This window comes from Cucurbita maxima, unplaced genomic scaffold (assembly GCF_002738345.1).
Source record: "Cucurbita maxima cultivar Rimu unplaced genomic scaffold, Cmax_1.0 Cma_Scf00018, whole genome shotgun sequence".
Classification (NCBI taxonomy): Eukaryota; Viridiplantae; Streptophyta; class Magnoliopsida; order Cucurbitales; family Cucurbitaceae; genus Cucurbita; species Cucurbita maxima.
Genome location: NW_019272034.1, coordinates 1,557,767 through 1,585,403, shown reverse-complemented (window position 1 = coordinate 1,585,403; position 27,637 = coordinate 1,557,767). Strand labels below are relative to the sequence as shown.

Here is a 27,637-nt window from a genome sequence, read left to right as displayed (position 1 = left end):
AAAAAAAAAAAAAAAAAAAAAAAAAAAAAAAAAAAAAAAAAAAAAAAAAAAAAAAAAAAAAAAAAAAAAAAAAAAAAAAAAAAAAAAAAAAAAAAAACGTAAAAACTAACTTTACTTTTCCTCAAACTAGTGTTCGTTTTGTTTAGTTCATTTATTTATACGATGAGAGATCAAGCCATCTGACTCTTTTTTAGTTCATTTATCCAAGAGATATAAAATTCATTAAACGCAGGTATTTTAATACTCTCCAAAATGAGACTCTTGTATTTGGGAGATTGATCCCTAACCATATATGTTATTTAGACTTAACAAAATTGGTATATTATATACCTTTATAATTATTGTTCTATATTTTAATTAATTGAAATAATATATATTTTAAAAGCTATCTCAAATATTTAATATGCATACTTGTAAAATAATATCGTCGATTGATATTGTTCTGAATATTAGTTAACAATATTTGAGAGTGTGAGGTATATTTCGATTTTTGTACATTAACAATTATATCAATTTCAAAATATTTTTTAAAACAAAATTTAAAAAGCTAAAATTTTTTACATTTTACTAAATGTACCAATAAAATTAAAAATGATAAAATTGGCATAATTGAGACTTGACAAGGTTCACCCAAAGTTCTCCCGTTTCAACGAAGAGAGAATTTTTCCCGCCGGCGCCGTCAGCAGAGAGGAGCCTGAATTGCTTTTCTTCTTCACCGACACGACGATCCACATCAAAAACCCTCTAATCCTCTCTCTCTCAACCGCCAACGGCAGCCACCTGAAAAAACGCCAAAGAATTAACTCTCATAAATCTCAATCGGCGGCCCACCAAAAATCTCACTCCGTTTCATCATACCCACAAGCCGCAAAAAGAAGAACACCCAGTTCTCCAAATTTTGGCTTGCGGCAGATCTGGAGAAAAGGTAAGCGTTTCTGTGCATTTTCCTTTCTAATTCGTTTCCTTGTTATTTGATTCTTGTTAGCTTTCTTTTGGGCTTCTCTAGTTTAATTGCTTGGAACCTGAAATTGTATCAAATTTGAAGAAGTTGGAATGGAACTGTGTAAAACTTACAAGGTCTGTGCTAGTTAACTTCAATGTGGAACTTTCAGAACCAGGAACTGCATCATCATCTATGCATGATAAATAGGATGGATGTTATGTGGCTGCTAAATTGAAATAATGATGTTCTTGGATTATGGTGGATGAAATGGAATCCTTCTAATGACAATAACTCCAATTGATGTGGAATTAGAGAAGTTGCTGTGGATGCTGGTTGTTTAGATCCATTGAAATTTGTTGGAGAGAGCATAAAATATAGTTCGTTGGTATATGGAAACTAGGATGATCATCAGACAAGTCCTTGTCAATTACAAAATACAGAAGGGTTGTTTTAGATGTTTGACTAACAACGTTGGTGTTGGCTGAAGTTCATGTTGGTTATTGGTTTAGCAAAGTATTAGTTGGTAGAGAATGTGTGGAGTACCAACATCGTACCTGACATTTGTGGAGTGAACATTGTCTAGAAGTGAGGGTTGAGTCTAATTTTCATGTTTGCTTTCAAATGCGCTCGTTTTGGATAATGTTTTAGGCTAGAATTTGAAGGGAAGAGCTTTTTTTTACCTATGCTGAATCAATGAACAAGCGTTCCCCCCCCCCCGCTCTCTCCACACAGTTTAAGTAATTATGTTGAATTTTATATAAAGCTTTACAATCTTTGATTTGCAGATAAAGGAAGAATGAGAATAGTAGGCTTGACAGGTGGGATTTCGTCGGGGAAGAGCACTGTGTCCAACCTCTTCAAGGCCCATGGCATACCTATAGTCGATGCTGACCTTGTAGCTCGTGTATGTTTGCCCCTTTTTTCTTTAAAATTGTTTCAACCCTCCTTTTCATGTCTAATATACAACGAAGAGGAAAGGGATTTTAAATTTGACTGTTCTTTCTACCCTCATAGCTTCTGTAAGTCAGCAATATTATAGATCTTGCCTAAAATTTGAAATTAATGAAGCCACCGTAGTTGAACTAATTAGAATATTCTCTTTTTTCAATCAAGATACTAAACTTTTCATTAAATAAGCGAAAGTAGGAGTAAAAACAACATAAAACTAAAGAGAAGCAAGGAAAACATCCCAATTTTGATAGATATCCTGCAAGGAGATTCTATCAAATGATTTAGAAAGAGAGCACCACAAAGACAAATTTTAACAAGCTGAATCAAATCTGTTGAACGAAGAAAGTTGTGAATTTTGAGAAATCCTCTGATCCCTTTCCCACCTCAATTATGAACGAACCGTCTTAATTGCATTCACCTAAAGAAGGTTTACTTTTGGACTCAACAGGGGTTCGGTGGATCGGTAAGATTTCCTTTGTGGTTCTTAATCAGTATACCAAGCTTTTATGGCACCCTTCAAATTTCTAAGTTTTGAAGTAATGACATATGCAGCTCAACCATAAGAATTATCTTGCAAAAGAGTAGGCTCAATGAGGCTTCTGCAATCTGGCATACTCGAACAACTATTGTAAAAACAAAAAGGGGAAGGACCCCTAGTTAAAAATTCCAGCTTCAAGGAGTAGAGGAAAATGGTCTGAAAAGGTTGAAATCTGTCTAGCCCTCGAGTTGACGAACATCACACCCCGCTCTTTAGAACCAATGAATCTATCAATGAGAGACCATCTTTTTAATATGTTATTTTAATTACTTTTCAAAACTTCTATAAAAGAAAACAAGAATCTAGAATATTACTAATCTTCCATGCCTTCACATTTTTTGAGTATCATAGCCTGCTTTTCACTATTTGAACATTTGCAGGATGTGGTGGAGAAAGGAACTGGTGGCTGGAAAAAGGTTGTTTCTGCTTTTGGAGAGGACATTTTGCTACCCAATGGTGACATTGATAGGCAAAAACTGGGCCGAATCGTATTTTCTGTTCCTGGAAAACGGAAACTTTTAAATCAGTAAGAAAATCAAGCTTTAGATTTTGAGCCTTTATTGCCATTTTTTCCCCTGTTTCTCAAACCCTTTGATCATGAAGGCCCATTTGTGGAATTGAAATCAATCTCATCACCATGGAACTATGATGAATATAGGTTTGGTATATGGAAGTATTAGGCTTATGACCTTCACTGTTTAATTTTTAGAATACTCAACGATTCATTATTGAATTGCTAATTTGAATCAACTGTCTGCTTGTAGATTATTGGCTCCTTACATATCCTTTGGAATCTTTTGGAAGATTGTAAAGCTGTGGATGAAAGGTTACAAGGTTATAGTTCTTGATATCCCTTTGTTATTTGAAGCCAAGATGGATAGATGGACAAAGCCAACAATTGTCGTGTGGGTGGATCCTGAAACACAGCTTCAACGACTCATTGCAAGAGATGGACAGAGCGAAGACGATGCTCGAAACAGAATAAATGCTCAAATGGCATTGGATCTGAAAAGGGATAAGGCAGACATTGTGATTGACAACACTGGATCCCTCGATGACTTGAATGAACGCTTTCAGGAGGTGCTAACTGAGGTGACAAAACCCTTGTCTTGGATTGAATTCTTGTTTTCCAGACAGGGAGCATTGTCGACTCTAGTTATCTTCACTGTCGGTGCTATCACTTGCAGAAAATTTTACAACAATGGAGTTTAGGTATTTATGGCCATCCCTATGCTAATCTGTGAAAAAAGCTGTCTCCCATTACGATTACCATATATGGCATGATCTGTGTTATTGATCTCGATCATAGAATAAAGTACTAGGAAGTAGTATCTTTGTTGATTCAGATGAAGTTTGCTTATAATAATTAGGATGAACACATCTGCATCAACTGGGTTAAGCTTAAATTTAAAGCCTCGTTTGTGGAACCACTCTTTTGGTCCTTAAAAGGGCAGTGTATGGGAAAATTTCCTATGCTACTATAGAATTTGTATTACTTTCATGCATTGGTGAACTATTTATGAAGGAAAATTTTGCAATTACCAATCTACTTGAAGATGACTTTGGGGATTTTTAGCTTGAGTTAAACTTGGTCAAAAGCCTAGGCTTGAGGAGATCGGGTTTGTCGACTTAGAGATAAATAAACTCACCTACCAAAGTGTAACGGCCCTAGCCTACCGCTATCAGATATTGTCCTCTTTGGACTTTCTCTTTCGGACTTTTCCTCAAGGTTTTTAAAACACGTCTGCTAGAGAGAGATCGGGTTTGTCGACTTAGAGATAAATAAACTCACCTACCAAAGTGTAACGGCCCTAGCCTACCGCTATCAGATATTGTCCTCTTTGGACTTCTCTTTCGGACTTTCCCTCAAGGTTTTTAAAACACATCTGCTAGAGAGAGGAGATCGGGTTTGTCGACTTAGAGATAAATAAACTCGCCTACCAAAGTGTAACGGCCCTAGCCTACCGCTAGCAGATATTGTCCTATTTGGATTTTCTCTTTCGGACTTTCCCTCAAGGTTTTTAAAACACGTCTGCTAGAGAGAGGTTTTCACACCCTTATAAAGAATGCTTCGTTTTCCTCCCCAACCGATGTGAGATATCACAATCCACCACCCCTTTTGGGGTCCACTGTCCTCGCTGGCACTCAGTCTCTTCTCTAATCGATATGAGACCCTCCAATCTATCCTCCTTTGAGGCCCTACATCCTTGTTGGCACACGGCCTTGTCTCCACCCCCTTCGGGGCTCAGCCTCCTCATTGACACATCGCCCGATGTCTGGCTCTTATACCATTTGTAACGGCCCAAGCCCACCGCCAGCAGATATTGTCCTCTTTGAGCCTTCTCTCAAGAGTTTTAGATCGTGTCTATTAGGAAGAGGTTTCCACACCCTTATAAAGAATGCTACGTTTGACTGACAGACCAATGCTTGGCCAGTTTATGTCCAACATCGTGTTATTCTCTATGTAGTATGAACTCAATGATGCTCCTAATATCACTCAATACATTGCTTGAGTGAACAATTTGGTCATCGTTATACTAGTTGCCTATTTGACACTTACTAGGAGAGCTTCTAAGTCCATCAATTTCTCCACCCACAACACTTCACTAAATTATTCAAGCATCTCCATTATGATGGTAATCAATATCATTCATGAGCTGCTATGCTCATTCTCATGGCATATGCTTTATTTGAGATACCATATGCCTTATGCTCAATACAACATGCTTGGGAGTATGCAATGCCCTTATGTTCTTTTAGGGAATGATACCATCAAGGACCTTGTCCAAGTTGTGCTATAAGATTTGGATAGTAATCAACGAGGATCTTGCAGCAAAGAGAGTACTATGGCTCAAACCACCCTATCTTAGGTATCTCGTGCATTGCAATTTCTTATATTCTTATCGGTACTTATGTTAGTTTCTATTTTATTGTCATGTTCTTGATAAAGAGAAGGGTAAATGTTCGAATTCCTTTCACCGTTGAACATAATGGAAAAAATGTTTCCTTACACTACCATATGAGCAAGCCGATGCGAGTTGAATTTATTATAGCTTTGATTTAGCTATAAAAGTTCGTAGACAGTTATTAATAGTTCTTTTAGTCATGTTCTAATAAATCTAGAAACAGTGTAGCTAAGACCTCGTGAATAAACTAGCTAAGACCTCTGGAAACAAATTTTTTTATCTTTTGGTTGTAAAATTATGTACTTTGTGTATGAACCGGTCAACTAGGTTTTAGGTATTCGGATACATTATTCCTCGGTTCGAAATGGTTTTGGTCACGTGCACTAGGAGAATACCTAGCACTAATGTGATACTTTACCCAATATCGTCTGATGCCAGAGTCACTCACGAGCCCGGAGTCGTATATTATCTAGTTTTTTTTTTTTTTTTTTTTTTTTAAATAAAAATAAATTTTAATTTGATCAAAATATATAAAAAGAAAAAGGGAAAAAGCACAGCATCTCTACTTTATTTCTCATAAAGCATTTACAACAGTGAAATGGATAAGATCAGAACCTACTTTCTAAGATTGTCTGAACTGGAAATACCCATTTTGATGGCACAATTTTATATATATATATATATATATATATATATATACACACACACACACGCGCGCTAAATTAGAGTCGAGTTAGGTTAATTATGATCAATTTTTAATATTTTAATGTATAGAAATAAATATTTTTCAAATATCGGGCCACAATTGTTGAAATAAGCATATGAGTGATAATTGTCATGTAGCATCGATCAACCTTCCGTACTTCACAAGCAGCAGCTAGTTCAGGACGAGAGACAAAAAGTATGTAGAAGTTGCCTGACTCACTTAGGGCGGTGTAATTGTCGGAATCGTCTCATAACACCCATTATTATCCGTAGATCAATCGGATTTTTGAATACTGGATTTTTAAATTTCTTAATACTCAAATGTTTAATCTTATTTAACCCTAATATTCCCGACTTAGTTAGTGCGGTCACGACACATCACCTGCACCCTCCACTCAAAAAGAATATTTTAAAATTCTTATCCGAGTCACGGTGTGTGCGGGCCTCACCATAAAGGGTTTTATATAAAAAGTAAAGCTACCTTTTCTATCTCTTCGGCTATAAATACGGAAGCCAAAGATATATGTTTACTCTAATATCTCTCACCCTCTTCTTTTGCATACATAGAAGCTATGAAGGCTCAACACGTTTTTGATGATGATAGTAGTGAATCGAGTAAAACTATCGGAGAGAAACTTGCTCGAGCTTACGAGAACATGAAGGTAGCCATGACGAAAAACCGAAGCGTTGGAACGAGACGAAACCAAAAGGAAGATCCTATTAGAACCATAATGTTCTTGGGATCGTGGAGTCACACATAAACTAATTAGGGTTCGTCTCGCAAACTGTTTGTTAATATTATTATTATTTTGTATATTAAAGTTATCAATCATGAACTATGAAGAAAGAATAATTCATGCTTCAAAAAACTACATATTAATATTATCCAAAAATTATTATGAATAAATATTTAATATCTTTTTCTATGGTCGAAGTTCATAATACACATTAAAATCATAAGGTATAGAAATTATTCTTTTTATTACAAAATTGTGCTTATTTTTATAATAACATAAAAATTTATATTAAAGTTTCAATATTCCATATACTTGTGATTTGACACATATTCTAATTCATAAACTATATATTAAAATTGCAATATGGTCTACTTAGGGAATATATTAGCATCTATATTCTCTCAAAAATTTTAATTTTTTCTTTACTTTCTCCGAATTTTTCAGAATAATTTTTCCATTATCAAACGGAATAAATATTATACATGCCATTTTCAATATAAATTTTATATATTTATTATTTTAAACTTGAGGGATTTAAATGAAACTTGAAAAATATTTAAGGAAGAATAATTTTAAAACGAGACATTTAATATTGTAATAGTACGAGTTTTTATTTCAATAATTTTAGAATTATTTTCACAGAAAGTGAGGTATATCTATTTTACGGTCAAATATAGAAAAAAAATTAAAAATTATAATTTAATCATGCGTTAAATATTGAGAGGAATGACGATGAATCTATTATAAACTTAAAAAATATATTACATGCAAAAAAAAAAATTATAATTTAGTCACTATTATTTACAAATTTTCAATTAAGTCCATTATTTACAATAAAATTTATAATTTAGGGTAACGATTGAATAATGGAAATATAATAATAAATTAAATTAAAAAAATGTTAATATATAATAAAATAAATAGAAACTAAAACAAAGAAAATATATATAATTAAAAATAAATAATAAATCTTGCTCAAAGAAAATAGCCCAAACGATGCACAGCGATTTTCATAAACGGATCCACTTCTCATGAGCCACAGTCCATCGCCCAAATCGAAGCCCATCAGATTCCTCAACTGCGATTTCATGGTTGCGCCGATTCAGCGAGTCTAAAATCAATCCTTCTCGATCTCAGCTCTTCCATTACAACCTTCTGCGAGAGACATTGTCACTGGTCGCAATTCAGAAGGGATAAGCATTTTCGCCTTGTCACCTGCAATAATGGCGTCCGAATCCGAGCACAAAGCTACAATAATCGACGGCAAACAAATCGCTCAGACTGTTAGATCTGAAATAGCGGAGGAAGTGAAAAAACTCTCTGAGAAATACGGAAAGGTTCAATTTCCTGTGCTTGAACGTTGTTTTTAGAATTTTGAATTGTTATTGTGACAAATTATGCGTTATATCTGTCTGGTTTTAGTATTTTTCTTGTTCATTATGGTGTGGGATTTGTGAAGGTTCCGGGGTTGGCGGTTGTGATTGTGGGGAGTAGAAAGGATTCGCAGAGTTATGTGAACATGAAGCGAAAGGCTTGCGCGGAAGTTGGAATCAAGTCCTTTGATTTTGATCTTCCTGAGCAAGTGTCTGAGGCCGAATTGATCAGCAAGATCCATGAGTTGAATGCGAATCCTGAAGTGCATGGTTAATCTCTTCTGTGCTTTTATGCTTATGCTTACTTGATTTTTTAGTGCTACACTACAAATTTTATGGAGCATCCACTGTGTTTGAAATATCATAGTGAAATTGCATCTTTGATAGATAAACGTTACTTGGATTCATTTTTGTGATGTGTGAAAAAATGTTAATTAAAGTACAAGCACCCCTTTAGTGCTTGTAGAAGCATTTCGAGCATTTTAGGTGTTTATAGAAAATTTACAAAGTTACTCTTGTTTATGTGTGAACATTTGAAAAACTCTTCAAATTGCCTAAAAGTACTTTTTTAGTGTTCTAAGAGTAAATTACTGTTAATAATTTGTTTAAAATTTTAATGCTTAGAATTTTGAATTTTGAATTTTTTTTGCTTTCACAGGGATATTGGTTCAACTTCCTTTGCCAAAGCACATAAACGAGGAAAAAGTTTTATCTGAAATCAACATTGAGAAGGATGTAGATGGCTTTCATCCTCTGAACATTGGGAAACTTGCAATGAAAGGCAGAGATCCCTTATTCCTACCTTGCACTCCAAAGGCAATAACAAATGTTTAATCTTCTGTTAATTGGAAGAGCAATAGCTCCTTATTTAGCAATGTTCAAGATTTGGTTTTATGCACAGGGGTGTCTTGAGCTACTGTCACGAAGTGGAATAAGCATTAGGGGAAAGAAGGCAGTTGTTATGGGGCGAAGCAACATCGTTGGATTACCAGTTTCATTGCTGCTCCTTAAAGCAGATGCAACTGTGACGATTGTCCATTCCCGTTCTGTCAATCCAGAAAGTGTTATCCGCGAAGCTGACATTGTTATTGCTGCTGCAGGACAGGCACAAATGGTATGCTTGGCTTTACAATCACTTGTTTTCGCTTTCCCTATACTTCTATTTGAATATCTGTTTAAGTTTACTTGAAAGCAAGCAATGCTATGAAATATGCTTTAGGTGCTAGAATAGTATTGGAAAAAAAAAAAAGGGTTAGAATTGGAATATAATCCCTGAAGTTGGAGAATATAGACTTTGATTCCTAAGTTTACCTATTTAAACTTTTCTTGATAAACACGCTAAATCCATTTGGCCAATAAAAGGATGTTCCCCTTGGGAATGTCAAAAGGCGCCTGTTGGATGAAAGACCCACATCGGCTAATTTAGGGAATGATCATGGGTTTATAATCAAAGAATACTATCTCTATTGGTATGAGGCCTTTTGGAGAAGCCCAAAGCAAAGTCATGAGAGCTTATGCTCAAAGTGGACAAATATCATACCATCGTGGAAATCGTGTTCATCTAATGTGGTATCAGAGTCATGCCCTAAACTTAGTCATGTCAATAGAATCCTCAAAGGTTGAATAAAAGTATTGCGTGTCTCGAAGGCATAGTAAAAAATGACTAAGAATCCAAAAGAAAAGGAGTCGAGCCTTGATTAAGGGGAGGCGTACTTTGTTCGAGGGGAGGTGTTGGATGAAAGTCCCACATCGGCTAATTTAGGGAATGATCATGGGCTTATAATCAAAGAATACTATCTCTATTGGTATGAGGCCTTTTGGAGAAGTCCAAAGCAAAGTCATGAGAGCTTATGCTCAAAGTGGACAAATATCATACCATTGTGGAGAGTTGTGTTCAATTAACCGCGCCAATCCTCCTTCAATAGGGATTTGTATAATAGACCATCTAAGGAGGTGGCTACCCTTTTTGTCAATGCCTCCCTTCCAAAGGAAAGTCTTACACAACTTCTCTATAGCTTTTGTGATTTTGGATAAGGGCGTGCCTTCCTCCTCCTGATATATAAGATGCCCTCCAATAGTGCCACCGTTTCTCCATTTTTTCATTAATTGGCGCCCAAAAATTCAGTGTGCCAAATAGGTAGAAGGTCAGTAACCAACCTGGCAGCCAAAAGAAGATGTGAGGAACTCAGCTTGCTGTGAATCTAACCCAACACCCAAAAGTTCCAATTTCTGACAACTAATATTTAGACCCGAAAATACCTCAAACTCATGGATGATATGGAAGAAAAATCGGAAATGAGGAGGTTGAAAAGAAGACCGGTGAGATTGTTGGGAAGACATGGCTGGTGGTGTAGGGGAGGAGAGAGGAAGCCGTGAGGAAACTTAAGCACAAGCATTAAACTCACCACATATCCACAAGTCCTCCAAGTTTGAGTAGCATAAGTAATCATAATGCTTCCATTTGGATCAAAGCGATCATAACAATCTTTAAAGAGACCAAGTGTGGTGATCTGAACTCCATTGCAGCAGGCAAAAGAAGATTTTTGAAAGGTAATGCTTATCCTGTTTCAGCTACAGATGCTGGTTGGGAGTGGGTGTTTTAAGTAAACAAAGTTACAAAGGAATATTTGAAATTGGAAGTTCTTAAAAACCTTGATTTTGGAAGAAATGGCTTATGTGGATTTGAGTGAAGTTGAGTAAATGGGGGAAGTAAAAATGGTGGGTTTTGTCGATAATTGCTACGTGTTTCGACTTTACTTTGTCCAATTATCTACCTTCTTCTATCTCTAGCTCCCACGTAGTGTTGAATCAGCTAGTTCACCCAATAATCATACTGCTCATTATAAAGAAACAGGCACGGCCATTGCAGGCCAGTAATATCTGCTAGTAGAGAGCATTAATTCTGTTAGCTTATTGATTTTGTTGGTTGATGTTAGATCAAGGGCAGTTGGATAAAACCAGGTGCTGCAGTGATTGATGTTGGTACAAACGCAGTTGATGATCCAACCAGAAAGTCGGGCTACCGGTTGGTTGGGGATGTAGATTTCCAGGAAGCTAGTAAAGTGGCTGGTTGGATAACTCCTGTTCCCGGTGGTGTGGGTCCTATGACTGTTGCCATGCTGCTTAGGAACACTTTAGATGGGGCTAAGCGTGTGATCGAACAGTGATATCATTTTTGTGTTTCTAAGGTCTTGCATATTTGAGGAGTAGGGAAAATAAAAACCTTAATAATCGAGTGGATATCTATCAGAATGAATAATGTTAATATGGATCCTTGTGGGAATTTCTTAGTAATTTATAAATAAATGTTCAACCTATTTTGTGCCACGTACCATTAGTTGATTTTGATGGCATGGGTTGGGTTGGGACATTTAGATTAGGTTAGATTAGATTCGGTCGGGTTGCGACTTACTTTGGATCTAACCCAATTGATTTTTGCAACTCAACCAACCAACCCAACCCAATTATAACTTTTTTTAGGTTGGTTGATTCAATTTAAGTTATTTATTCACATTTTTTTTTAGTTATTTATTCATATTTTTTTTTAGTATTAGTTCATAAAATGTTTATTTATTTATTTTTAAATATTTAATTTAATTTATGTTTGTTGATATATATTTTGAAAATTAACCTCCAAATATTTAAAATAATTTTTTTTTTCACAAAGTTGTTGGATGATAAATAATTAAAAAATAATTATGAAATATATATATATATATATATATATATATATATATATATATATATATATATATAAATTTGAGTTGATTTGATTAATTCAATCTAGGTTGATAAGAGTTCATGAACTAGTTCAATTTATAAATTTTTCTCAACCCAAACTTGAATTGTATTGATTGAATTTTTGGAGTGATCGAGTTTTTTAAATACCACCAACAATTATGGATGGTATGAGGGTGGGATGACATTTGACTTTATTTCCAAGAGTAATATGAAGTCCGCCTCAATGATTTCTAGGGTTGGACTTATAACCCAAATATTGAAACGGATATTAATACTTCTTAACAATCGTTCGTTCAAAGTAGAAATTCCATTTGGAATGAGAAATTGGTATGAGAGCTAAGTTATTAGGTCACAAAAGGAGAGAAGCTCTTGATTTTGCTGAAACACAGCCATTTCCTCCTCCTCCAATCTCACAATGGCTTCAACTCCCTCCCCATCTCTTGCATCCATCAACAAAATCAGATTTTTGGAGTCAAAATCTGGAACAGTAATCCACATAGGTTTCCCCCATCCAAAATCTGCATCATACAGTGGAAATCTGCACCAGCTACTGCAACAGTACACGGCATGATTCCATCCTCCACTTATCAGCCTATCCATCTTCTGTTTGGCATGCAATTTGTAAAGCCCATTCCATTCTTCCGCCCTGCACTTCTTTGGGAGCTCCCTGCAGAACTCTTCAAGGCTTCTCTTCATGTCTCCCACTATCTTCCATACCTCCATTTCCCTCCCCTCCTCCTCCTTGGCTGATGATGCAATGAAGAATGTGACTATGTTCCCTATTAATTTCTCTTCCAATGGTGGCTCCATTCGCCCCCGGATGTTCACCACCTGTAGTAGACTCGACATCGTCGGCCAATGGCCTTTTTTGTCCAAGAAATTAGCACAAAAGTTATCGAATGTGTATCGAGAGATAATAATGATCTATTTAGTGTTGAAGATTGTTGGGAGGAACTTCCACATTGGCTATAATTTAGGGAATGATCAAAATACTGTCTTTTAGTACTAAGACATTTTGAAATTAGAGTCATGCCCTTAACTTAGCTATGTTGATAAAATCTTCCTCAAGTGTTGAACAAAGAAGTTGTGAACCTCGAATGTGTAGTCAAAAGTGACTCTAAGTGTCGAGCCTCAATTAAGGGGAGGCTGTTTGAGGGCTCTATAGGCCTAAGAGGAAGAGACTCTATAGTGTACTTTGTTCAATGAAAAGATGGTTGGATTGAAGTCCGATCATAGGTTTATAAGTAAGGAATACATCTCCGTTAGTATAAGGCATTTTGGAGAAACCAAAAGCAAAGCTATCGTAGTTTATGCTCAAAGTAGACAAGATCAACCTTTAGGACAGTCCAACATGCTTGACTTTAAAATTTTTATGATTGAGTCATCGAAAAAGATGCATTGTATTGGTACATGATATTACGGTTTGAGTTTTAACGCACCTTTGACTGAAATTTTAGCAGAAAGAGCAGCTTTGTAGACGAAGGCAGTGAGCACCTGAACACGACTTGGATTTTCCACTTTCTCAGAAACCATAGCTTTAAGAGCTTCAATCTTCGAGCCCTCAAACACCAATCTCTTCAAACAAACCTTTTTACCTTCCTCCACAGATGGGTAACCGCCGGCGTCCAATTCCGGCCGGAAAAAACTAGCCGCATTGAACAGAGGATTGACTTCCAGCAGCATACCACCGCCGGAGCTACGGGCAATAGAAGCCCAATCATTCACAAACTGAGCCAATGACGCCAAATCCGCCACTTTATGAGAGAAAACCACAGACATCATTGTTCCTCCACATTCAAAATGGAACAACTGAACAGACAACAAAGGATTCAATGTTGGGTCTGTGTCCTTTCCATTCGTGTCATGTTCTAAACGAACCAATTTCAAAACCTCGTCGCGTTGCAGCTTGTTCATAAATTCCGACATGGGGCACCGGAGCTTTCCTTCTAAATACATGGCGCCCATGTCGTTGCAGTCGATGAAGTTGCCACCCTTTTGGAGGCGGCCGGCAAAAGGGTAGTAGACCGTCAAGGCCTTTGAGAGGCCGTCCTTCAGGCCGCCGGAGTGGACGGTGTTGCCGCCGTCGTAGAAATAGAGAAGCATTATAGACATGTAAGGGGCATGTTGATCAAGCAAGCAGAGGGGGTAATTTCTAAGCTCCGATGGGGTTGAAGACGAGGGCTTGATGGTTTCTTTACACACAATTTCAAGCTCAACCATTTTTGTGAGTACGTTTGAAGCTCTGTTTCTGAGTTATGGTGCATTATTTAAAGTCGAGCAATTTTGATTATTTTTAAATTTTTTAATTATATATAATATTAGATAATATATTATTTAAATTAAGAAAAAAATTCACGTGATTTATTTTTGCATTCTATTATATATTTCAAAATAATAATAAATTAAAAAAATATACCTGGCTCACGTTATTATTTTTATATTATTTTTATTATTTTATTATTTTATTATGCTTAAAAAAATAAATAATAATAATAAATGTAGCAAGTAATCCTTTGTTGGAGTTGTTGGGGTTAGATATAAATTAAGGGATGTAAACTTTTCAAAACTGTGTTAATCAATTGGGTATCATAAGCAAAAATCACAATACAATCCTCATGAGAGTTAATTTTTTATTTTTTATTTTTATCACAAACAGTACCACATTGGTGTGTGGACGTTAATTGGTAGCATCGACCCATCCCCTTACGTGGATGCGTATTGCTTTGAATATGCTTAATTATATGACAAGGAAAACAAGGAGTCACTTTCGAGCAGTGTTGTTTTGCAATGATTAGAAAAATAATATCTCACATCTAATAAATTTTATGTTGGATCATAAACAAATACTCTATTAGAGAATCTGTGTAAATTAAGGTTGAAGAGATCTCACCTCGGTTAGAGAGGGAAACAAAACACGCATTTTAAAACTCTCTAAGAAAACCCTCAGACCGTGAGATCTAAAACACGCATTTTAAAATAGTATTTTTCTTGTTCATTATGGTGTTGGATTGGTTAAGGGCACAACAACCCATACTCGATACACTTAACAATTATGGTTGCTATGAGGTTGGGATGGGTAGCAGCTAGCAGCTAGGTTCTTAGGTCACAAAAGGAGAGAAGCTGTTGATTTTGCTGAAACACAGCCATTTCCTCCTCCTCCAAGCTCACCATCGCTTCAACTCCCTCGCCATCTCTTGCATCCATCAATATAATCAGATTTTTGGTGTCAAAATCTGGAACAGTAATCCATATAGGTTTCCCCCATCCAAAATCTCCCTCGTACAGTGGAAAGTTGCACCAGCTACTACAATGATACACAACATGATCCCCTCCTGCACTCCCCAACCTCTCCATTTTCTCTTTGGCATGTAATTTGTAAAGCCAACTCCATTCTTCCGCTCTGCAGTTCTTTGGGAACTCCCTGCAGAACTCTTCAAAGCTTCTCTTCATGTCTACCACTAAATTCCATAGCTCCATTTCCCTCCCTTCCTCCGAGGTTGATGATGCAATGAAGAATGAGAGTATGTTCCCTATTAATTTCTCTCCCAATGCTGGCTCCATTCGGCCTCGGATGTTGACCGCTTGCAGTAGACTCGTCGTCGGCCAATTGCCTTTTTTGTCGAAGAAATTAGCACAAAAAATTAGCACAAAAGTGATCGAATGTATAGAGAGATAAATATTCCAAGTGTTTTCCTATATCTATTTATTGTTGAGGATTGTTGGGAGAGAGTCTCACGCCAGCTAATTGAGGGAATATGAGGCTTTTGGGGAAACCAAAAGCAAAGTCATTAGAGCGCTCAAAGTTGTTGGAAAAAAGGGATAGTGAAAGAGATAAGAATAGATAGAATAGATGTAGTGCTTTATTATTTGTCTACTGACTCAATGCTTAGAGGGTTACACCATTCTCGTATTTATAGCTTATACACTATACTAGAAATAGTAAATCTCGAAATCTAGAAAAATTCAAATCTACTGACAATCTCCTAAAATCTCCTAAAATCTTGGTAGTTTGAATATTTGAATCATATCTCAAGTACTCTTCATCATATCTTTTTGAATACTTTGAATCATATCTCAACAAGAGTGGACAATATTATGCTATTGTTGAGAGTTGTGATTTCTAACATAGTATCATAGTCATACCCTTAACTGAGTCGTGTCAATAAAATCGTCAAGTGTCGAACAAAGAAGTTGTGAACCTCAAATGTGTAGTCAAAAGTGACTAAGCGTCGAACATCAATTAAGGAGAGACTATTTGAGGGTTCCATAGGCCTTAGAAGAGGTTGTATAGTGTACTTTGTTTGAGAGGAGGATTGTTGGGATGGAGTCGCACATTGGCTAATTTAGAGAATGATCCTGAGTTTATAAGTAAAGAATAATCTCTATGGGTACGAGGTCTTTTGAAAAACCTAAAAACAAAACATGAGAGCTTATGCTCAAAGTGGACAATATCAACATTTAGTACCGTCAACTACCCCTTTTGGGGAAGTAAAAAATGAGAGAGCTTTTATTGCTTAAAGTGGACAATATCAACCTTTAGTAGATTCTTAATGATTGAAAGATGATCCATAACGCACCTGTGACTGAAATTTTAGCAGAAAGAGCAGCTTTGTAGATGAAGGCAGTGACAATCTGAACACGAGTTGGATTTTCCACTTTCTCAGAAACCATAGCTTTAAGAGCCTCAATCTTCGAGCCCTCAAACACCAATCTCTTCATACAAACCTTTTTACCTCCTCCCTTTGCTTCAGAACCTTCATCCCCAGATGGATTACCGCCGGCGTCCAATTCCGGCCGGAAAAAACTGGCCGCGTTGAACAGAGGAGTGACTGCAGGCAGCATGCCGCCGCCGGAGCTACGAGCAATGGAAGCCCAATCATTCACGAAGTTAGTCAAGGAGGCCAAATCCGCCACTTTGTGATAGCAAGACACAGACATCATTGCTCCTCCACATTCAAAATGGAACAACTGAACGGACAACAAAGGATTGAATCTTGGGTCTGTGTCATTTCCATTTGTGTCATGATCTAAACAAACCAGCTTCAAAATCTGGTCGTGTTGCAGCTTGTTGTTCATAACTTCCGACATGGGACACCGGAGCTTTCCCTCTGAATACATGGCGCCCATGTCGTTGCAGTCAATGGAGTTGCCACCCTTTTGGAGGCGGCCGGCGAAAGGATAGTAGACAGTCAAGGCCTTTGAGAGGCTGTCCTTCAGGCCGCCGGAGTCGACGGTGTTGCCGTTGTCATAGAAATAGAGAAGCATTATATAAAGGTCAGGGGCTTGTTGATCAAACAAGCAGAGGGGGTGATTTCTAAGCTCTGATGGGGTTGAAGACGGGGGCTTGATGGTTTCTTTGCACACCATTTCAAGCTCAACCATTTTTGTGAATGTGTTTGTAGCTCTGTTACTGAGTAAAAGCATATTTAAAGTCGAGATAAGGCTCCTTGTCACATTTCATTTCATTGCAAATTTATTCCATTCAAGAAAATAATTAATCGTCTTACTCCTACCACCTCTACCGATAAATTGAGGAACAAATTATCAAATCTAAGAAATTACCAACCTATTCGTTGTCAGCTTTGTTGGATGATGAAAGTACCACATCAGTTAATTTAGGGAATGGTCATGGGTTTATAATCTAAGAATACACTCTCCATTGGGATGAGGCCTTTTGGGAAGCCCAAAGCAAAGCCATGAGAGCTTATGCTCAAAGTGGACAATATCATACCATTGTGGAGAGTCGTGTTCGTCTAACATGGTATCAGAGTCATGCCCTAAACTTAGCCGTGCCAATAGATTGGAAAATCCTTAAATTGGAGTCAAGCCTCCTCGAAGGTACGAAGGCAGTCAAAAATGACTAAGACTCCAAAGGAGTCGAGCCTCGATTAAGGGGAGGCGTGCTTTGTTCGAGGGGAGGTGTTGGATGATGAAAGTCCCACATCGGTTAATTTAGGGAATGGTCATGGGTTTATAATCTAAGAATACACTCTCCATTGGGATGAGGCCTTTTGGGAAGCCCAAAGCAAAGCCATGAGAGCTTATGCTCAAAGTGGACAATATCATACCATTGTGGAGAGTCGTGTTCGTCTAACATGGTATCAGAGTCATGCCCTAAACTTAGCCGTGCCAATAGATTGGAAAATCCTTAAATTGGAGTCAAGCCTCCTCGAAGGTACGAAGGCAGTCAAAAATGACTAAGACTCAGCCTCGATTAAGGGGAGGCGTGCTTTGTTCGAGGGGAGGTGTTGGATGATGAAAGTCCCATATCGGCTAATTTAGGGAATGATCGAGAATGATCATGGGTTTATAAGTGAGGAATACTAACTTCATTGGTATGAGGCCTTTTGGGAAGCCCAAAGGAAAGCCATGAGAGCTTATGCTCAAAGTGGACAATATCATACCATTGTGGAGAGTCGTGTTCGTCTAACAAGCTTCACACGGAATTTGATTGAAATTTCACCACCTCTACCGACAAGTTGAAAATGGGGTCAAACCAACCCCATATATCCCTAATTATTTCTTTTTATCGACGTTGTGATATTGACGTTGACTGAGCTTACACCAATAATTTATATGTGGTATTGTGGATGATAATTGGTAGCAGCATTGTGACCAATCCCTTTCTGTGGATACCTATGGCTTTGAGTACCTTTAGTTGTGTGGCAAAGAAAAAAAGTGTCACTTTCAATAGGAAATGATAACTCAAATCTTCTAATAATGAAATCATATGCTTCTTATTATCATTATGGTAAGGTGGCCATTCAATTTCAGTTGGATATTGTCTAATAACATTATAAAATTTAACATTATTACGAGTAAAAATGACTTTTATAGCATAGTCAAGTTAATATGTCTATCATTTTAGGGACTTTAGTTAGATCGTAAACAAATCATTTATTAAAGAATCTGTGGTACTAAAAATCCCACATTGGTTGGAGAGGGAACGAAGTATTACTTATAAGAGTGTAGAAATCTCTCCCTAGTAAACGCATTATTAAAATAGTGAGACTGACGACAATACGTAATGGCCGAAACGGTCAATATCTACTAACGGTGAGCTTGGGCTGTTACAAATATTCCTTAGCGTTCATTTACGGTGGAAAAACTCAGAAAAAAGTATGAATTATTTTAGTCCTCTATGTGGCTATGATTTGAATTGGTATATCCTTCAATGCCATACTTTTGGTATACTATAACTTGATTCTCTTCCCACCACTTCTCCGCTTCCCTCTCCGAAAATCTTCTTCGACTGCAAACACAATATCAAATAACTACGTTAAGTTACTTCAATAACGCGAAAAAATTTCCAATGCAATAAAACGAACACCCATCAAAATATTAGATAACAAAACATACAAAGAACATCCAACCATGCTAATAATAAGAAGACATGTGTAACAACTCAAGCCCACTGCTAGCCGAAATTGTTCGCTTTGGCCCGTTATATATTGTCTTCAGCCTCTCGATTTTAAAACACGACCGTTAGGGAGAGGTTTCTACACTCTAATAAGGAGTGTTTCGTTTCCCTCTCCAACCAATGTGGGATCTCACAATCTACCCCTCTTGAGAGCTCAGTATCCTCGCTGGCACACCACCTGTTGTCTGGCTCTAATACCATTTGTAACAACCTAAGCCCACCGCTAGCAGATATTGTCCGCTTTGGCCCGATACATATTGCCGTCAGCCTCATAGTTTTAAAACGCGTCTGGTAAGGAAAAGTTTCCACACTCTTATAAAAAGTGTTTCATTACCCTCTCCAACTGATGTAGGATCTCACAATCCACTCCCCTTGAGGGTCCAACGTCCTCACTGACATACCACCCTAACTCTGATACCATTTGTAACAACAAAATCCCACCACTAACAGATATTATCTTATTTGGGCTTTCCCTTTCAGGTTTCCCCTCAAAATTTCAAAAACGCGTTTAGAGAAAAGTTTTCAAACCCTTATAAAAAATGTTTCGTTCTCCTCTCCATCTGACGTGGAATCTCACAATATGAACTAATCATTTTAGGCATTGAAGTGCATACACTTGCAAGTGAAGCATAAATTTGAAGGTGAAATGGATAAGTGAAGAATACCTGAATCTCACTCTCTTGAGTCCCTTGTGTCCACCTGGTAGACTTGTAAATGTAATATATACACCAGGTTCATACTGTTTTATCCATTCATCTTTCAAACAATTTGCAGTTTCATTTTTCGAAGATGTTCGGTCAGTGTTTGAACCTGGATCCGTCGACTTAGTAACGTATCGGAATGCTTGTCTCCCATACAACGATTTGAATGTATTGGAGAAGACAATGGGAGAGTTGTATAAACTATCACCTATTAGTCTGTCTTTGGGCAGTTGAACCTCAGGGGGTAAACAAATTGCAGCAGAGGGGGAGTGAACTGGTGTAACATGTGGTTTATTTGCATCAACTTCATCTTTTGCATCTCGTCGACCGACAACGTTCTCCGACATTGTCTGAAGCTGTAACAACAGTAGCAGTTCTACTTCGATCAGATCATCATCTCGAAAACGAGTGGTTATAGCATGAACCGTGTTTGAAAGTTGATAAAGAAAGAAATGTAAGAGATTACCCTTAGTGCCAAAGCTTTTATGACCTCCTTTGCTGCCTTGCATTTGGCTGCTTCCTCCCTTGCAACAGACCAAGCTTCTTCTATCTTTTGTCCACATTTCTGCATCTTCTCGTCTCTATCGTGACATTGTAGTTCGAGGCTCTTCACCTTAAAGGATGTAACAATTTGGTTATAAACTCGTTCATACATTGACAGAATTGAAACACAATCCAACAGAAACAAGTTGAATAATTGAAAATAAGTTTTAACTCCAACAGAAAGTTGGAAGAGATCTTTTAAGTTATAACGCCCCAAGCCCACAGCTAGCAAATATTGTTCTCTTTGAACTTTACCTTTCGGGCTTTCCCTCAAGGTTTTTAAAACACATTTGCTAGGGAGAGATTTCCACACCCTGTCACTCGTTCCCTTCTCCAATCGATGTGGGACCCGCAATCCACCCTCCCTACCCAGCATCCTTGCTGGCACACCGCTTCATGTCCACCCCCTTCGAGGCTCAGTCTCCTCGCTAGCACATCGCCCGGTGTTCGGCTCTGATACCATTTATAACGGTTCAAGCCCACCACTAGCAGATATTAATCCTCTTTGAACTTTTCCTTTCGAGCTTTCTATCAAGGTTTTTTAAAATGCGTCTGCTAGAGAGAGGTTCCACACCCTATAAGAATGCTTCGTTCTCCTCCCCAACCGATGTGAGATCTTACATAAGTACTCTCAAATCAAAATATTGAGTAAAAGTTTTGAATCACAAGATAATGAATGAAGACTAATGGCAGTCAGCTCAAGGAAGAAACTTGGTCAGCTTAATGTTTTATAAATCAGTATGTGTAAGAAGAACAAACATGCATTGTCAAGGTATGAATTGAATCTGAAATAATAGAAATGGAATGAGCAGATTACAAGCCGGATACATCATGTAACAGTCCAATCCCATCACTAGCAGATATTGTCCTCCTTGGGCTTTCCTTTCAGGCTTCCCCTTAAGGTTATTAAACGCGTCTGCTAGGAAGAGGATTCCATACCTTTATAAAGAATGTTTTGTTCTCCTCCCCAATCTATGTGAGATCTCACAATCTGTGTGGAGACCTCCCCCTAGCAGATGCGTTTTAAAAACCTTGAGGGAAAGCCCAAAAAGAACAATATCTGCTAGCGGTGAGCTTGGGACGTTACACATAATATCTGCAATACACACATACAGGCCAAGGACATAATTACAGCAACGTTGTAAGATGGGAAGTGTACGAATACCTCAGCTCTTAGCCTCTGAACTTCTTCACTTAGTTTCTCACTGGATCCATACACAAATCTCTCAATACCGATGGCACCCGAATTAGGCAACTTCAGATGAACTAAAGCATTAACAGATGTTTGAGTTTGAGATGGAGGAGGAATAAGAGTTTTCATGTTCTCTCTACTGCATGTTTTAAATGAAGCTGGACAAGAAACTTGCCCCCAGCTCGGTATTCCACTGGTCGAAAAAGAAAGTTGTTCAAAATACTCTCGGTTTTCGCCATGGTTTATGAATTTCCAATGAGACTGCATTTCATCAATGTTTTGTTTTGTAGGTGACAGCAGCTGACCATGCTTAGAACTCATACTTTTCTTGTCTACTCTTTCAAAAGCAGATGCTTTCTGTTGCACCAATGAATTCTTCGTCCTATGTCGTTGTAAATTGTTGAAGCACGGATCACAAACTCGAAAAGCTTTGGTTCGACTGGGAGCCAAAGCAGCGTTCATAGTCTTCTTACTGCTACACATTCTGCAGAAAGAGAGACCACAGTGATAGCAATTATGCTTCTTTCTTGTAAACCCAAAAGGCAATTTACATCCATAACAAGCAGATTGGTCACTTGAAGTGATAGATCTATGCAAACAGATAGCCGCTGTGACATTTGATCCACAGGCTATACTTTCTACCTGCTGCTCTCCTAGAGCTTCAACAAAAGTAGGCAAATTTCTATCATCCGAATCGCCCAATCCTAATTGTCCGTATGCACCCTTCCCCCACGTATAGACACGTCCGCTTGTCGTTACCGCAGCGACATGATAGGAACCAGAAGCTATGGCATTAACAAACTCTTCTTTAAGCTCTCCCTCAACTAAGGCTACTGATGCATCCCTTGACCTTGGATTTCCTAGTTGCCCATGTATGGAGCTTCCCATTGTGTAAACTCTACCAAGATTCGTGAGCCCAACGGTCAACATTCGTCCACAAGAAACTTGAACAAAGTTAGAATCAACAAGTGGGGCGACACACGTTGGTAAGAGCTTACGCTCATTGTCAGCATGGCCTAGCCTCCCTTTATCACCATCACCCCATGTAAATAGTTTCCCAACCGAACTCTCGAACTTGAAACGGTCAATCATGATATCAACAATAGCAGCTGTATGCCATGATCCACATGCCACAGATTTTACCCACAAACCGTTTAAAGATTCGACCTCTTTTGGCTGGGACAAGCTTATGAGATTCCCATGTCCAAGAGCTCCAAATGTTCCATCACCATACGTAAATAACCGCCCGCATGCTGAAACAACTGCAGTATGCCATTCTCCACAAGCGAGATTCGATATGCTTATGCCATTCAAAGGACCAGAAAGTTGTTGTGGCAGCCATGGACTTCTTACCTTCTGCTCACATTCAAAATCAGCACCAAACCTACTGTCACCCCATGTATAAACTTCTCCACCATTTGTAAAAGCACATGTCTGATACTCACCACATGCAACAGATTTAGCTGAGATCCCATTAAGCGAGTCGACTAGTTTCGGTTGGTCTAAGTCCATATTAATCTTATGTCCAAGTCTACCCCCCTTCCCTTCACCCCAACAGAAGACTTCACCGTGTTTCGTAACCACGGCTGCGTGTTTTCCTCCTAACGATATTCTTTGCACGTCCAACATCATAGTAGACTCTAAAAGTTTTGGTAACAATGCATCCACAAGCATTCCTTTCTGGCTAGCAGACCTTTCAATTCCACCACCTATCAGCCCACCTTCTATACCTTCTCCCCAGATCATGACATCTTTCAGACTATTGTTCTTTTCGATACGTGGAGATGTATGAACAGGTACGACAAGTCTACTGAGCACATTCTTTCCATGAACTGTTTCGTCCAATGATCCCCTCTTAAGTGCATCAGGTTCAATAAGCGGAGTAACTCGAGCAGAGATATCGCCTTCACTCTGTCCATCCGACGGATAGAAGCTATCAAAGGAATGAGATAAGCCATGAGATAGGCATCGTTCCGAAAGTGAAAGAGTAGGACTGCCACACAAGCTGCGTACCTTCAAGCATAGTACATTTTAGTTGAAGTGCACCACAGAAAACAATACATAAACTCTTAAAATGAGTACTCAAACATCTCATGAAAAAGTTACATATTGATTATAGTAAGGACTAAAACCTGTGGGAAGTCTGTACTGTCCTCCAGAAGTCCAAGATTGTACTTTCTTCTAACAAACCCAGCAGGACTATTGGCACAAGATACAATTCCTCTATGATCCCTTAAACTAGCTAATGGCCTTGGATGGTAATTCCTTGATATTGTAGATTTTAACCCCAAAATCCAACAATCTGCTTGTGCTTTGTCCTTACATGTCTGCACAAAAGATGACAAAAGAAATCTATCAATGCCATCTTTACCAGCTAAAATCTCAAACAACAAAGCCTATAATAGCAACGAACAAGCTTTACCAGATCAAGTGAACGCTCGCCGTTAGCGTAAATTAGCGAAAAGGATTCAGGCTTCTTTGTGGGTTGAAGTTGGTTTACAAGACTTGGCTGATTCAATAGCATTCATTTGAATGTAAGGAGCAAAGGGTTGCAAATGCACATGTTAAGAGGCATTGGTATTTTTATACTTACTGACATCTTTCCTGGAATAATTTTCATTACTGAGCTTAATCGAAGTTGCTTTTCCTCGTTTCCAGAATACCAAACTAAGAATTTCTCATCCTGAAATCAAGAAAATAAAGTTTGATTTCACCGTTAAGTATAAAGAAAATAGCTAACTCATTTTACTTTAGCAGCAGATAAAAACCTTAAAAAAGGGAACTCATTTTTTTAAATAAGGTGGGTCCTAGGTGACAAAGAGGCAGGTTTATCGATCACTACTAAAATACACCGAACCAAAATTTTTAGCAACACAAGGTCTAGAAAACAGAGAAATCAGACAAGTTCATTAACCATGGAGAGTGGTTTGTTCAGTGCCATTAAAAATATAACATGGCGCAAGAAACTATGATGATAGAATAAAATATCAACAACAATTTACTGTATAAACGATCACGAGGTGTCAGAAACTTAATGAACCAGATGATGATTTTGACAGAGTTAAGACACTGTTGCAATCTCACATAATTTTTCAACTGCTTTTGTAGATTCCTGGATGGCAGCTCATCAGTTTTGAAAGGAAAACAGACGTGTGAGATCTCACAACGGTTGGGGAGAGGAATGGAACATTTTTATAAGAGTGTGAAAACCTCTCTCTAAGAGATGCGTTTTAAAACTGTGAGGCTGACGGCTATACATAATGGGCCAAAGTGCACAATATCTGCTAGCGGTAAGTTTGAACTGTTACAATTAGTATCAAAGCCAGACACCAGGAGGTGTGCCAGCGAGGACGCTGGGTCCCCAAGGGGGTGGGGATTGTGAGATCTCACATTGATTGGAGGGAGGAACGAAACGTTCTTTATAAGGGTGTGGAAACCTCTTCCTAGAAGACGTGTTTTAAAACTGTGAGGCTGACTGCGATACATAATGGGACAACGCGGACAAGATCTGCTAGCAGTGAGTTTGGGCTATTACAAATGGTATCAGAGCCATACATTGGGAGGTGTGCCAACGAGGACGCTAGGTCCCCAAGAGGGTGGATTGTGAGATCCCACATCAGTTGGAGAGGGGATCAAAACTTTCTTTATAAGGGTGTGGAAACCTCTCCCTAGGAAACGCGTTCTAAATAGTGATGCTAACAGCAATACGTAATAGGCCAAAGCGAACAATATCTATTAGCGGTGGGTTTGGGCTATTACATGTCCTGCCACCCCACTCATTTCACATTTCACATAAAAGCATTCTACATGTTGCATATCGTTATTTGGATATCAAAACCAGTTTCCACATACTCCAACTAATCTACGTTGTATATTCTTACCATGGAAAGCCTGAAAGGACAAAATTTGGGTTTGCCTCTACGCCTAGACTTCAAAAGGTAAGCACCCTTCTTCATAGACAGAATTGCCTGCAAAACAAAACATTACCTTCTGCAAATTTGATAGTCCTGATACCTTTATAACACTAAAACTTAAGATGGTTTTCTCTACACTTTATCAAAACTCCTCAAAATAAAACTTGGCAAATGGCATGGCTATAGATATAGTAGGAAATTTCCTTTTAGAGCATAGACTAATGTACATCAAATGAGCCCATGAGCTCCTACAACTTCACACCCCAAAGTTCACTCCCATTTCATCACTTGAAAAGAGAAATGAACTGAACCATGTTCAAGTCTTCAAGAATCAATTCAACAAGAGAAAAAACCTCACAAAACAAAAGGGTTGAAAATCATATATCAAAGGAGAAATGGAAGAAAGCCAATACAACAAAGGAAAACATACCTGCTCCACAGCTCTGTCATGGAGGAGCATTGACAAAGATTCTTCACCCATTTAGACCTTTTAACAAACAGTTTCCATGCAAGAAAAGAGTATCTCAGGGAGAAAATTCCTCGGCTCACAAACAATAAAGAAAACAAAGTTTTAGAGTACAAACGTGTTGAAATGAAACTAAGGCAGGAGAAGATATTGCTTCTTTTGCTAAGCAAACGCAAAACAAAGCAACAGAGTGATAAGAAGAAATGGGGTTCTGTTTTTGTTTGATCAAAGAAGAAATTTAAGTGAATTAAAGAAATGGGTTTGTTTTTCTGTGCCTAAATTTGTGAGGAATGAATGAATCAATGAATGAATGAATCTGTGGAGCCGCCTTGGGAAGTTTGTTCACTTCGTTATTTGTGCAGAGTGGAAGAAGAAGAGAAAGAAGGGAAGGCAGCGTTTATTTATTTATTATTACTATATTTATAAAAAAAAAATAGGGAAAAAGGATTTAGTAATATAAAATTAAAATATTAAAAAGGGAAAATAAAAATGACTGAAACTCCAACTGCACGTGTACAGCACATTACATGCAATTTTTTTATTTTTAATTTTAGTTATAAATAATAATAAAAATAAAACTATTTAAAGTCATATATCCACGTGCCGTTTGTCCTTTTCTCCTCTCTTTTTTTTTCAATTTTATTTTTATTGAAAGAAAAAAATGTAAAAATTAAAAAAAATGTGAATTTATTCACAAAATATATCAATTTATACCATTTTATCTATTAAAAAAATTCATTTATAAAAAATTTAAAAAAACCAGTAAAAGGCAAACGAAAATACAAAAAAGCCCCGACCCCCAAGAAAATTGGAAGAGGTGAGTTTGGGTCGATTGTATTCTCAATCTAAGAGTCACAAATAGTGTTCGTTTGGGTCTAATTTTATAAGGTCCGTCAAATAAATTCTTAAATTTTTAAAAATGTCTAATAATTAAATATATAAAATTTAAAATTTTTAAAGATGTTTAAATATATTTATTAAAAAATGAAAACGGAACAATTAATAACTTTCCTTTGTTGTCTTTTCAAAAGAAAATAATTAAATAAACTTTCCTTTTGTTGTTTCTAAATATGGCAACTTTATTGGATGAGTTGGCCAATTGATTTGAGAATACAATTAATAATTATGCCCATACATTAATTCACACCCAACATTATTTTACTATTTATTTCATTTTTCTTTTTCTTTTTATACTTAAAAAAATATATTTAAATTTTAGTCAAATTCTAAAGTATAATAATCCGTCACATAATTGGGTGACCTCCACGTAAGTAAGCATAAAGGATCCGGAACGAACTCGTGTTGGTTAGGAGAATATCAAGGCCATATGATTCTAAATCTTGGTCGTGGATCGTGCTAGCTTCATAGGGTATGTGGAAATTCCTTCTAACTAACTTAAGCTTTGGACCCTATGAAAAAACGTCGTCAATATATAGATTTCTCTTATTTTGTAGATCACGTTCTTCTCCCTTAAATCATATCGCTCGAATTCAAATAAATTGGTGTT

The 27,637-nt window shown here is 37.4% G+C and overlaps 4 protein-coding genes across 7 annotated transcripts; 2 read left to right on the top strand and 2 right to left on the bottom strand.

The window, feature by feature from the left end:
• The first annotated feature begins 606 nt into the window (after positions 1-606).
• Positions 607-3,970, top strand: LOC111492610 (dephospho-CoA kinase). Its single transcript, XM_023141977.1, has 4 exons — positions 607-925; positions 1,729-1,847; positions 2,813-2,958; positions 3,197-3,970. The coding sequence occupies exons 2-4, from the start codon at positions 1,740-1,742 to the stop codon at positions 3,642-3,644; spliced, it is 702 nt and encodes a 233-aa protein (XP_022997745.1). The 5' UTR covers positions 607-925; positions 1,729-1,739; the 3' UTR covers positions 3,645-3,970.
• Positions 3,971-7,815: 3,845 nt separating this feature from the next.
• On the top strand, positions 7,816-11,480 carry LOC111492609 (bifunctional protein FolD 2). Of its 2 annotated transcripts, none has more exons than XM_023141976.1 (5): positions 7,816-8,117; positions 8,240-8,423; positions 8,812-8,969; positions 9,055-9,267; positions 11,090-11,480. In XM_023141976.1, exons 1-5 carry the CDS (start codon positions 8,004-8,006, stop codon positions 11,318-11,320), a joined length of 900 nt encoding a protein of 299 aa, XP_022997744.1. In that variant the 5' UTR covers positions 7,816-8,003; the 3' UTR covers positions 11,321-11,480. The 2 variants fall into 2 exon arrangements, with proteins under 2 accessions (XP_022997744.1, XP_022997743.1); XM_023141975.1 differs by lacking the exon at positions 11,090-11,480 and adding an exon at positions 9,434-9,473 and having other exon boundaries at positions 7,881-8,117; positions 9,055-9,338.
• Positions 11,481-12,116: 636 nt separating this feature from the next.
• Positions 12,117-17,317, bottom strand: LOC111492607 (vinorine synthase-like). Of its 3 annotated transcripts, XM_023141968.1 has the most exons (3): positions 16,628-17,317; positions 13,334-13,489; positions 12,117-12,757 (listed from the first exon to the last, which is right to left on the bottom strand). In XM_023141968.1, the coding sequence occupies exons 1-3, from the start codon at positions 17,274-17,276 to the stop codon at positions 12,231-12,233; spliced, it is 1,332 nt and encodes a 443-aa protein (XP_022997736.1). In that variant the 5' UTR covers positions 17,277-17,317; the 3' UTR covers positions 12,117-12,230. The 3 variants fall into 3 exon arrangements, with proteins under 3 accessions (XP_022997736.1, XP_022997739.1, XP_022997738.1); XM_023141971.1 differs by lacking the exon at positions 16,628-17,317 and having other exon boundaries at positions 13,334-14,147; XM_023141970.1 differs by lacking the exons at positions 12,117-12,757; positions 13,334-13,489 and adding an exon at positions 14,846-15,505 and having other exon boundaries at positions 16,472-17,317.
• Positions 17,318-18,914: 1,597 nt separating this feature from the next.
• On the bottom strand, positions 18,915-26,514 carry LOC111493275 (PH, RCC1 and FYVE domains-containing protein 1). Its single transcript, XM_023142921.1, has 9 exons — positions 26,095-26,514; positions 25,632-25,718; positions 24,344-24,433; positions 24,173-24,259; positions 23,883-24,077; positions 21,724-23,763; positions 20,482-20,628; positions 19,980-20,371; positions 18,915-19,146 (listed from the first exon to the last, which is right to left on the bottom strand). Exons 1-9 carry the CDS (start codon positions 26,143-26,145, stop codon positions 19,026-19,028), a joined length of 3,210 nt encoding a protein of 1,069 aa, XP_022998689.1. The 5' UTR covers positions 26,146-26,514; the 3' UTR covers positions 18,915-19,025.
• Between the last annotated feature and the right edge of the window lie 1,123 nt (positions 26,515-27,637).